Source organism: Syzygium oleosum, unplaced genomic scaffold, assembly GCF_021117445.2.
Source record: "Syzygium oleosum isolate NSW1041296 unplaced genomic scaffold, Sole_v2.1 Sole_v2.03, whole genome shotgun sequence".
Taxonomy (NCBI): domain Eukaryota; kingdom Viridiplantae; phylum Streptophyta; class Magnoliopsida; order Myrtales; family Myrtaceae; genus Syzygium; species Syzygium oleosum.
The window spans coordinates 19,638,467-19,650,085 of NW_026607487.1; the positions used below are offsets into that span (position 1 = coordinate 19,638,467).

The following is an 11,619-nucleotide window of genomic DNA, read 5'->3' on the forward strand; positions in this document are numbered from 1 at the left end:
CTATTCCAAACCACAAAAAACCAAATAACAAATAATCATGGATTATCATGGGGTTCACCCATTTAATAATTTATGGCCCGTAACAAGTTGTTATTCTTATAATGGTCTAAAGATTATTATGCCGGCAAAACACAATGACAATTTCTTTCGTTGAATGACCACATCATGGATTTGGATCCCCTTTAAATAAAATTTAACGTAAGCTCTTTGTGGTGAATTTGATTGATGCGTGATCTATTAATTTTCTTTGCCTGTTCCCTTTGCTTGCTCAAACGGGAATTTGGCAAAAATCATCTTATTCGAAATATTTCCATAAATGTATCATTGATAATATTTCGAAGTATTTCTATAAATGTGATCCTTAGAAGCAAAAAAGTGAAGGATTCTCTTACCTTATATTACGGTACATACATGGGGAACGAGCTCTTTTGTGGGAAAACTAGGTTTACAAGGATAAACTACCTTCGCCATCTTTTATCGAAAGATAGTAAAAAGGGATTGAAAAATGCTTGGAGGACGGTACCGTTACTTTTCATAAAGTGACGGTACCCTCCTAAACACATATCCTCAAGTGTGGAAAGTGATGGTACTTTCCTCTAAATATTGCCCAAAGGGATTCGATGTGACACTAAATATTAAGATCCATGAAAATCCAACCTCGTTCTATTTTTGGTCAAGATTCCGTCCTACATCACGATGTGGTGTGCCGTGTAAACATAAGTAATTCTTTGGATGGAATGAATGCGACTGTCGTTGATTAACGGGACAAAAAGTCCGATTGAGTTGGTTGATTTACAAAATCTTGGCAAAGGAACAAATTACACTGGAGAGCCATTTCAGGAAAGTTCACAAGTATTTTTCCTACATAACTTTTACAAAATTCAAAGTGATTTACTGATTTTCATGATTTGTATTTCGTCGGACATCTAGACCTATCAAAATGTATCATAAACTCATTTTTTTAACCCATGTTTCATGACTTGAGTTGGGAAGATTGTCAAGAGGGAGCCCAAGTTCGAGTTAGCTGGACCTACCTTCACTCTAAAGCTTAAACCAATGAGTTATTGGCCAACTTGAATATATTAATTGCTCCACACCATATTAATTCTCCGATGTGGGACTTCTCTATTGTGAGTGCATCTCAACAGTTATATGGGTTGGCTATATTCGATAAATGGGTCATAAACAAATTTAGATTGGTAAAGCTAAAAATAATATGAGTGTTAAATGGATTTACAACTTAGGGTGTGTTCGTTTTACGGAAAATGAGTGATTTGGAAAAAAATTTTCAAAAAATGATTACTTATATCATTTAGAAAAATAAATGAATGGAAAAAATTTTCATCACCAACAAAAATAGTTAGACATTGATTGTTATTAATGATAAAAATATTTTTCATTGACTAATTTTTCTCAACGATATAAGCAATCAATTTCCAGAAAAAAGTTTTCAAAATCACTCATTTTTCGTTAAACAGACGCATCCTTACTTAGACCCAATCCGCCTCTATGACCCTCTTTCATTCTCACTCGATCTTCCCCCTACTCACTGTTTGTTCTCACCTTAATCGGATAAGGTATTATTTATTTATTTATGGGTATGATAATTAAATTTGTATTACATAAAAATAAGTTAAAACATGTTAAATTGATCAATTTGAGTCGCGATCATTTTTGACTCGAGTCGTTAAACAGATCCACTAACATAATTTAAATCTAGTCAATGTCCTTAACTCGATCGGCCCCACCCCGAGCTTGATGATCGACCGTCCTTTGAGTGAAGGAGGAATCTGCAAACGTACGTTCGTTCAATGAGTAAAAGAAATCGGCCGTACCCCGATCATGAGGAAACTCCGGTCTGCGTTTTTCTGGAAGATCATTGACAAAAAGGTCTCCGAAACACGTGACCGATCCGGATTACGATAAACGACGAAGGGGTCTCCCAACGTTGCTCGCCTGTCCCTAATCCTTAGTCCTTACATGCCCCACGTGCTGCCTGCTTCCAGCCGTTCTATTCTAACCTTTGCTTGTAAACAAATCCGCAAAGCTCGCCTCTAAGCGCTAATCGCACTCCCAAGCAGTGGTTCTGCATCAATTTGGGGATGTTGGAAAGCCATCGAGGTCTCTCGCTTGCTAACACGACTCGCGGATCAGATCGAACACAACCCGACAAGTTCGATATAAGGGCGTGCGGCATTAAAAAGGGATCCAAAGTATTTGCTCGAAATTTCTGTGAAAATTTTACATGCACGAGGATATGGACGATGTGAGTTTGCTAATCTTCCATTATGTAATTGAAGAAGAAATCAAGTTATTACATTTTTCTCTTTTAGTATGTCAATATTCTAGAAGAGTAGAAGAGTAACTTTCCATAACTTAAAAACTTATACTTTTAAGACGCCGGGAGCAACCTTACTCGTCAACTTAACTAATCGACCGACTTCATTAGTCCTAAATCTTTATCTTCTTTTGGTCGTTGGTAATTTTAAAGTCATTGTTCAGTTAATAGTAACTAACCCATTTGACAAAAAAAAAAACACTTACTATACTACGCCCAATTTAGCTTAACATCTAGTCCCTCGAATGAGATATACAAAACACTTCAGTACGATAATTGGTGTTGACATGCCATGACCTCATCAAGATAACGACATTAACTCCCGACTAGTCTATGCACTAGAGGTATGCCTTCAGAGCTACTCATAGTTATATCATCACTTCTCCAGTACTCACCCTTCACCCCGACGCCATAAGCTCCACTCAAAAGGGAAGAATTCGGTCCGTGATATAAACACACGATGAACACGGAAGCGAACATTCATTTAACTTCGACTTAAAGTATATATATAACACAATAAATAATAAAGGTGGGAACTTCTGATCCCATGAAGTGTTTCGTAATTTAGGCTATTGGAGCTCAATCTATTCAATTGGATGCCCCCATCAAAACTGGTTTGACCCCATTCAATCGGGTATCATAAGAGGTGTGCAAAACGTACCGCCTGGACCAGCGATTTGGTCCGGTTCCTGAGAGTATCGGTCCGATTCCCAGTTACAAGGGGGAGCTTGATCGAACCGGACTAACTATATATATATTTTAATTTTTTTCAAAAAATTAGTAAAATGTGAACTAAACCTTAAGTGAACTTCATCGACATAAATTCATTAACAAAAATTAATAAAATACGAACTAAACCCTAAGTGTTTGACCCAAAAAAAAAAAACTAAACCCTAAGCGACCGGTTCCATTAGACTGCACCGTCGGTCCGGTTCCCAATCTTAGGACCAACCGGTTCGGTTCTCGATTTTCACTTTTGGGAACCGGTTCTCCTGGACCAGAGACCAATCACCCCTAAGTATTATAGATTGAAAATTTTGAAAACAACGGCTATATCCGGTAGAGAAAAGTGGTTGTGTGATCCCAAAAAATGGAAAAGGGCATCAATTGCAACCCCAATTACATCGGCCTAATTCTCTAAAATACTCCAAACTTTAGTTGTAGTCCCAAATCTGTCTCAAACTTTTTTTTGTTTCATAAAAATCACAAACTTTCATTTCAAACCCAAATCTGCCCTAGGTTAATTTTTTGTCCAAATGTTGACAAATTTTTTCCAACTTGTCATCTACGTGTCATCCTCTTTTTCCACGTCAGCTCGGGTTGACACTTTCTTTCATTCGTTTTTTGTTTTTTCATTCTCTTCTCCCTTTCACTTTCCGCCATGGACAACGAGACCACCCTCATGAACACAAAGGAAACCCAGGTACTGCCACGCGCCGATCACCGTCGCAACAACTTGCGTGCGCGTTGCCACGACTTCCTCGTCACCTCGTCACTGTTGTAAGCTCAGATGCTTTCGTAAGCCGACCCTCTATCCCCTCTATTTGTCGGTTAATAGTCGAATTTGGGATCAAGACATTGGATCCAACGCAACCTAGCCCAGATTCGGAGTCGCTGGCCTTGGGCGACCCTGGATCTTGCGTCACCCAAGGCCAGCGACACCATCATCGCTTTCAATCTTCACATGGCGACCTCTCCGTCTATCTCTGCGCTGGTCAGTCATTTGGGCCTAAATCTTCCCTTTTCTCTGCTTCTGATGAAACTCTCGGACTAAAATAACGACCACAGGTAGCAGATCGGAGAAGGTGAAGCGAATTCTCCAGCATTTGAAGGGAACCGTGATGGAGGGCTCAACAGGGAGGAAATGGCCGCATTTGTGGTGGCCGTGAACCCAAGGGTCAAGTTCAAGACCTAGGGCGAGTACATTGACAACGAAAAGGGGCTCACCTATGAAGGCTTGTTGAGGACCTACGATAACAGCACCAGCGACGTGGACCGCAACTTCAACATGCTGGGCCTTGAGCTCAATCCCGACGATGCCAAGAACAAGGAAGTGAGGTCGGGCTTGTACGAGGTGTTGTCGTCGATTGCTAACGAGAGGGCAATGGAGATGCAGAAGAAGCATAGGATAGCAACTTGGACTAGTGTCGCCTAACCATGGGATAGTGTTCAACCATACTTGGAAGATTGTGGACGATTTGGAGATTCAAGTGAAGAGGTTGAAGGCGTAGGATGAGAAGCTGAAGCTGATAATTTAGAAACCATGTTGTCCATGGCAAAAAGTGAAAGGGAGAAGAGAATGAAAAAACAAAAAAGAAAGAAAGAAAATATCAACCCGAGCTGACGTGGAAAAAGAGGATGACACGTAGATGACAAGTTAGAAAAAATTTGTCAACATTTCGGACATAAATTAACCTATGACAGAATTGGATTTGAAATGAAAGTTTGTGATCTTTTTTACGAGACAAAAAAATGTTTGAGACAGATTTGAAATTACACATGAAGTTTGGAGTTTTTTAAGGAAATTAAGCCCAATTACGTCCCTAAAAGCCAAATAAAACGTTATTATATAAAACCGCGATTTGCTCCCATCACAAAAAAAGCGGGTGTAAGTGTAACGTTCAAATTTCCTTTTTTGTCTCTTCACATAAATACAAAGTGTGCGAACAAAAAGCAACATCCTCCCATAAACAACTCTTGGGATTTCCAATACGGGCTCCTCGATCCTCCCGTCACCGACTTCTTCTCTTCCACTCTCACGCTCCCAGCACCCTCGGGATACGCGCACGCCTCGTAACCTGCCACGTCCACCAACTTAGCCCAAATAACCGCGGTTATGTTTTATCTCTTTATTTAAAAGCACGGGGATCGAGGAGGACGTACTGGGATCGACGGCCGTGATCGTCCCGGTCTTCCCGAAGTCGCAGTCGTAGTCGTGCCCCCCGAAGGCCTGGTAGTAGGCGTTCATGGCGTACGCCGCGTGCGACCGCACCGTGTCCGGGTCGAAGCAGGCCCCGCCCGCCTGTATGGGCTTGCAGTCCACCTGGGCGCCGCACACGTAGTCGATGTTCGCCTGCAGCGCCTGGTCGCTCGCGTCCGACCGCGGCACGCACCATTTCTTGCCCGAGCTCGCTGGCGGGGCCGTCGGACCGGGTCCACTAGCCTGTCATCACCCCACACAAAAACGAAAAGGGTAATCGAAATGGCCGGCTTAGATCTCCAAGCAAAGCACATGCGGGCTGCAGCTGATTTTAAAAAACTTTCGAACGTTGTCAGCTGATAATGTTCCTGTCTTTGTCAGGAACGTCAGTTTTTGACAAATGGCGCGAGATTCTGTTTTTAACGATTACATAATTATTATGGACTAATATGCCCTCCAGTAAATGTAAATGTGGTAACAGAGTGAGGACATTCTGGGCAAAGCGAAGCTGGACCCAAGAGCCAACGTCTCTTTCTGTGACGGACACGTGCTTCGAAGCAAAAGACGTCTTTTATTTGTCAGAGCCCCACAGACCAGATAACTAAAGGAGAAAACAAATTCAGGGACACGCAACGCCAATCTCCTCTAAACGTAGACGACGACGACGACGACAATCGAATTTTCTAGAGATAATAATATAAACAGCCTCTAAATTTTAATTTAACATATAATTTGATTTCTAAACTTTTAATTTATAGAAACTAAATCGAATAGGTGCGAAAAATTCATAAACTATATTAAAGTATTATATTAAAATTCAAAGATTATATTGAATAAATTAAAAGCTTATGTAGTAATTTTTACAGGTCAGTTAACCAAAAAACACATTCCCATTTCCTCCTGAAATCCCAGAAAATGTACCGTCAACATTCCCAGTCAATTAATGCCCTCGGCCTCGCCATGTTAACCAAGTCAGTATAATACGGAAGTTCAACCATCGTCAAAACCAGCCTTCATATTATCAGTTTCAGCCCACTTTTACTCTTAAATATTTCTATAATCACGCACCCAGTCCCAGTTAATAAAGCGAGATTTGCAAAGGGTTTAAGGAACAGCATTTACCGGTTCGTTTCTCATGATGCCGACGTCGTAAACCGGAGTCAGATCCGGCTTGAACAGCCCGTAGTTCCGCTCCGAGGTCGACGGTTTCAGGTCCTCGTTGAACAGCGCGAAGACGTAAGTCTCGAACGTCCTGTTCGGCATCAACGGCGTTCCCTTCCCGGAGTTCACGTGCCTCACCAGGTTCCCGTTGTACGACACCGCGTTCTCCATGTTCACGTCCGGCTGGTTGGGGTCGCCCACCGAGGGCCACCCCGTCTCTCCCACCGAGATCTCCACGTCCTCGTAACCCACCTTCTTCATCGCCGAGTAGACCGCGTCCATCTGGGCGTCGAACATGTTCGTGTAGTTTATCCCCGTCGCCGCGTCGAAGATGCCGGCGTTCGGCTTGAACAACGCGTAGTTCAGGGTCTTGGCGGAGAACCCGAAGAACGGGTACGGGTTCACCATGAAGGCGGACTTCGTCTGGCGGTGGAAATCCAGGATCGGAGCGAATATGACCCGGTCGTACCCCCGGCGGAACCGGCCGGTGCTCGGAGGATCCGACGACGAGAGTATCCCGAGCGAGTGCGGTGTCGTGACCTGGACGTTGGTGACGTTCGCGACCTGGAGGGCCGAGTGCAGGGCCTTCATGGCGGGCAAGAGGCGCGCGATGAGGGTCTTGTCGGAGGTGGCGAGGATCTCATTGCCGACGGCGATGCAGTTGATGAGGGTCTGGGGGTAGAACGGCAAGATGTTGGCGGCGACCCAGGACTGGGCCGCGGGGAGCTTGGAGAGGGAGACGATGTCGCCGTTGCCGACGGTGACGGTGACGGCGATGCCGGTGCCGGCGAAGGCGCGGAGGATGTCGGGGTTGGCGTCGAAGAGCTTGACCCGGTCGATGGTAGTCTTGGACTTGAGGAAGGCGGCGACTTGGGATGGCGGGGGGAGGTTGTCGGCGACGGTGCCGTAGTTGACGCCGATGGGGTACGCGGCGCGGGAGAGATGGGGACAAGTGACGGACAGGAAGAGGACGGCCGTGGCGAGAGGGACGAGTTTGGCCATGATCATGATCAGTCCCGCAGTGCGATTCGTGGAGGACATGAAGAGAGAGAGAGAGAGAGAGAGTGTGTGTCAGATGGATGAGGTTGAAACTTATCAAAGCGACGCAGAAGAAGAGCAGAGCAGAGAGCAAAGCAAAGGTAGGAGGGAAGTGCGGTACACGCGCTCCATAAAAGTGGGCCGTGGAGTACGGATGGGTGGTACCCACGCGCGCTAGTGTACGTGGGGCGATGGAGCCGTGGACTGAACGCGCTCGCCTTCTAACTTGCGGTACGGTGGTTGGTGGGGGTTAACGTGAGGGAGAGCAGTCGGCAGCTCATGTTAAAAATTTGGTGACGAGGATCGTCGTGCATTTATGCGAGCAATGACTGTGGATTTGGAGGAGTAGCCCTACGTGGTATTTGCTGTTGTGTCGAGTTCATTTGTCGCAAGGATTCGAGCTCGAAGCCAGTTATTACATATGCTTCTTCGTCGAATGACGGATCTTGAAGTGACATTTACTTTTTTTTCCTACGCCTTTTGTTATAAATTATATAATATAAATAACGGACGAGATTTTTACCTTATTTTTTAATCTTGACGGCGGCACCTGAGATATATTGAGAATCCATTTTCAAAGGGTCCTTAAAAAAAACATCCCGACCTTTAAAATTTACAAATACCATCCCTAGGGGGAGCGGTTTCTTAACGCAACGGTCGTTTTTTTTTTTTTTAAGAATTTGATCTCGATGGACAGCGAATCAGCACCGCACCACCAAAAAAGAAATCCATGGAAAACAAAAAGGCCCGTCTGGCGGCCACCGCCAAGGCTTTTTGATTTGAGAAAACGTTTACCGTTTCTTCCGTGAAAGCATTTTTTGTTTCCATTCTCTTCTTGGAGAAAAATGCTCCTTTTGAGAGCGTGCATTTCCGTTCGTCGTGATAAATCATTTTATTTCACTGCTATGTTCTAAAGTTGATGATTCTAGGCACGATGACTTCACGTACCCCTTTTTTTTTTTTTTACCCAATATAGGTTATTTACCATTAGGGAAAATTCCAAATAATAGCTTGAGATGCCATCATTTCCTCAAATAAGGGCCCGAAGTGGACCTTGTTTTAAACGAAAGCTTGAAATGGCTAAATCGTTTCAATTAAAGACTTTTGGCCTGAATTGGCGAGACCAGGCAAGGGCAACCCTTGCCCAACACCAGCGGCCTGGGCTAGCGAGGGCGAGGGTTGTCCTTGCCAAATCTAGCGAAGGTCACCCTTGCTCGCTCAGCCTAGGTGAGGGCAAGGTGACCCTCGCTGGCATCTTGCCTGAGTCCGGCGACCTCCGCCAGCCATCACCAGGCCTCGGTGATGGCCGGCGGAGGGAAGAGGAAAAAGAAAAAGGAAAAAAAAATTCAGAAAAAGTAAATGACAAAAAATGCCCTTCGGCTAGTGAAGTTAGGCCCTTCTTTGAAACCGATATGGCCATTTCAAGTCTTTATTTGAGATGATATCCATTTCAGGGCCTTATTTGAGAAAACGAGGGCACTTCAAATCCTCATTTGAGTCAAGGTTCACTTCAAATTCTTATTTGAGAAAATGATGGCAGTTCATGCCCTTATTTGAAATTTTCTCAAACTGTTAATATCCAACTGGAGCAACATCTTTCCAGGGCTGATTTTTCTCACTTTTGTATCGCTTCCTAGGCCCACAGAAAATTGCTTCCTAGGCGACGGCCCGTCAGCGTTCCGAATTAAGGGCCCAATATAGACATGATCTTGCTATTCTGCTGGGACACGCGTGCTACGAGGAAATAATAGGTACTTACGCTAAACCAAGAGTAATCTAATGACCTAGTTGGTCAAATTGTGTTTCTCACTTTTACAAAAGATTTGTGATAAAAAAAAAGGGCAGGGAACTATTTTAATTATTTTACAGGATACCTCGTACGGGGTGTAAAAGGTGGTTAGGGCCACAAATCCCGGAAACAACCATGTCGGATGCAAAGCTTTTTCAGAACTCGGAACTTATCTTGCGACCTCCGATACCCACCCCATAACCCAGGGGCTGATGGTTTCGTTGGTTTCACGGATTTCTTCGGTTTTAGGCACCGTCGCGGGTGTCTGTGTAACCTGAGGAGGGCTCAAGAAGCTGCCAACAAAGTTGACTCTTGACTTGAGCCGAGCTAAAAGTCACGAGTTGGCTAAAGTCACGTCCATGATCAGTTTGTATGTCGGGTGCAATGCATGTAACGTCGCTGCATCTGGTGCATGCGAGCCCCAATTTCATGTCCAATTTACGTCACCATCAATTCCCGTGTATTGTCGGATTTGTAGGATTTACATGTGGAGCGAATTCGCTGGTGAAAGAAAAATGAGAAATGATTGAGTGATGGCCTTTAATTACTGTGAGAATAACAGTCTCTTCCGAACCACAAAAAACCAAACAACAAATAATTATAAATTATTGTGGGGTTCACTCATTCAATAATTTGTAACTCACAACAAGTTGTTATTTTCACAATAGCCCAAAAGACTGTTATGCCAGTAAAACCCAATGAAAACTTCTTTAATTGAATGACCACATGATGAATTAGTCTCCACTTTAAATTAAATTTCACGTAAGCTCTTGTGGTGAATTCGATCGATTTGCAAAATATTAATATTCTTTGCCTGTTCCCTTTGCTTGCTCAAATGGGAATTTGGCAAAAATCATCTTATTCGAAATATTTCCATAGATGTATCATTGAGATTATTTCGAAGAAGAAAAGGACTGTGATCCCTAGAAGTGAAAAAGTGAAGGATTCTCTTACCTCGTATTACGGTACATACATAAGGAACGAGCTCTTTTGTGGGAAAACTAGATCTGCAAGGGCAAACTACCTTCGCCATCTTCTATCGAAAGATAGTAAAAGAGGATTGAGAAATGCTTGGAGGACAGAACCGTTACTTTTCACAAAGTGACGGTACCTTCCTCACCACATATCTCCATGTATGGAAAGTAATAGTACCGTCCTCTAAACGTTGCTCATAATGATTCGATGTGACACTAAATATTAAGATCCATGAAAATCCAACCTCTTTTTATTTCTAGTCGAGATTCCATCCTACATCACGGTCTGCCGTGTAAATAGAAGCGATTCCTTGGACGGAATGAATGCGACTGTCACTGATTGAGGGGGCCAAAAGTCTGATTGAGTTGGTAGATTTGCAAAATCTTGGCAAAGGAACAAATCACACGGGAGCCCCGTTTCGGGAAAGTTCACGAGTATTTTTCCTACATAACTTTTGCCAAATTTAAAGTGATTTACTGTTTTTTGAGATTTGTATTTCGTCAGACATCTAGACCTATCAAAATGTGTCATAAACTCATTTTTTTAACCCATATTTCACAGATTGAGTTGCTATTGTTGGGAGGGCGTAGTAAACGCCCAATACTTGAGGTCGCTAAGAAAGAGCCCAAGTTCGAGTAAGTTGAACTTACCTTCACTCAAAAGTTTAAACCAATGAGTTATAGGCTAACTTAGATATATTGACTATTCCACGCTACACCAATTTTTCGACGTGAGACTTCTCTAGCACAGCTCACACGTGTATCTCAATAGTTATATGGGTTAACTATATTCGATAAATGGATTTAGATTGGTAAAGCAAAAAATAATATGAGTTCAATTTATTTAGACCCAATCCACCTCCACGACTCTCTTTCTCTCTCGTTCTTACTCGATCTTGCCCTCGCTCATGCCTTGCTCTCATCTTCTCATCTTAATGTATTTTAGTGATATGTATTAGGTTGAATATTTTACGTAAAAATGGGTCAAAAAAACATATTAAATTGATCAATTTGAGTCGGCTCATTTTCGACTCACACGTTTGGCAAATCAACTGACATCATCTAAATCTGGTCAATGTCCTTAACTCGAATGATCAACTGACATCATCTAAATCTGGTCAATGTCCTTAACTCGAATGGCCAGCCTGAGCTGAGCTTGATGATCGACCGTCCTTTAAGGACGGTGGAATCTGCAAACCGACGTTCGTTCAATGAGTAAAAAGAAATCGGCCGCACCCCGATCGTGAGGAGGAGCACGGGTCCGTGTTTTTCTGGAAGGTCATTGACAAAAAGGTCTCCGAAACACGTGACTAATCCGGATTACGATAAACGACGAAGGGGTTTCCCAACGTAGCTCGGCTGTCCTTCGTCCTTACGTGCCCCACGTGCTGCTTACTTC

The 11,619-nt window shown here is 43.4% G+C and overlaps 1 protein-coding gene across 1 annotated transcript; it reads right to left on the reverse strand.

Moving 5' to 3' along the window:
* Positions 1-4,878: 4,878 nt before the first annotated feature.
* LOC115683762 (glucan endo-1,3-beta-glucosidase-like) lies at positions 4,879-7,476 on the reverse strand. Its single transcript, XM_056310154.1, has 3 exons — positions 6,381-7,476; positions 5,222-5,501; positions 4,879-5,136 (listed from the first exon to the last, which is right to left on the reverse strand). The coding sequence occupies exons 1-3, from the start codon at positions 7,458-7,460 to the stop codon at positions 4,982-4,984; spliced, it is 1,515 nt and encodes a 504-aa protein (XP_056166129.1). The 5' UTR covers positions 7,461-7,476; the 3' UTR covers positions 4,879-4,981.
* Between the last annotated feature and the right edge of the window lie 4,143 nt (positions 7,477-11,619).

What these genes read in the sequence shown, in the direction of transcription:
- LOC115683762 (XM_056310154.1), bottom strand. Translation starts at nt 7,460, where the DNA reads ATGTCCTCCACGAATCGCACTGCGGGACTGATCATGATCATGGCCAAA. An exon ending in GCATCATGAGAAACGAACCG is followed by an intron (nt 5,502 to 6,380) that starts GTAAATGCTGTT and finishes GGGTGATGACAG; the next exon opens with GCTAGTGGACCCGGTCCGAC. An exon ending in GATCACGGCCGTCGATCCCA is followed by an intron (nt 5,137 to 5,221) that starts GTACGTCCTCCT and finishes TGGACGTGGCAG; the next exon opens with GTTACGAGGCGTGCGCGTAT.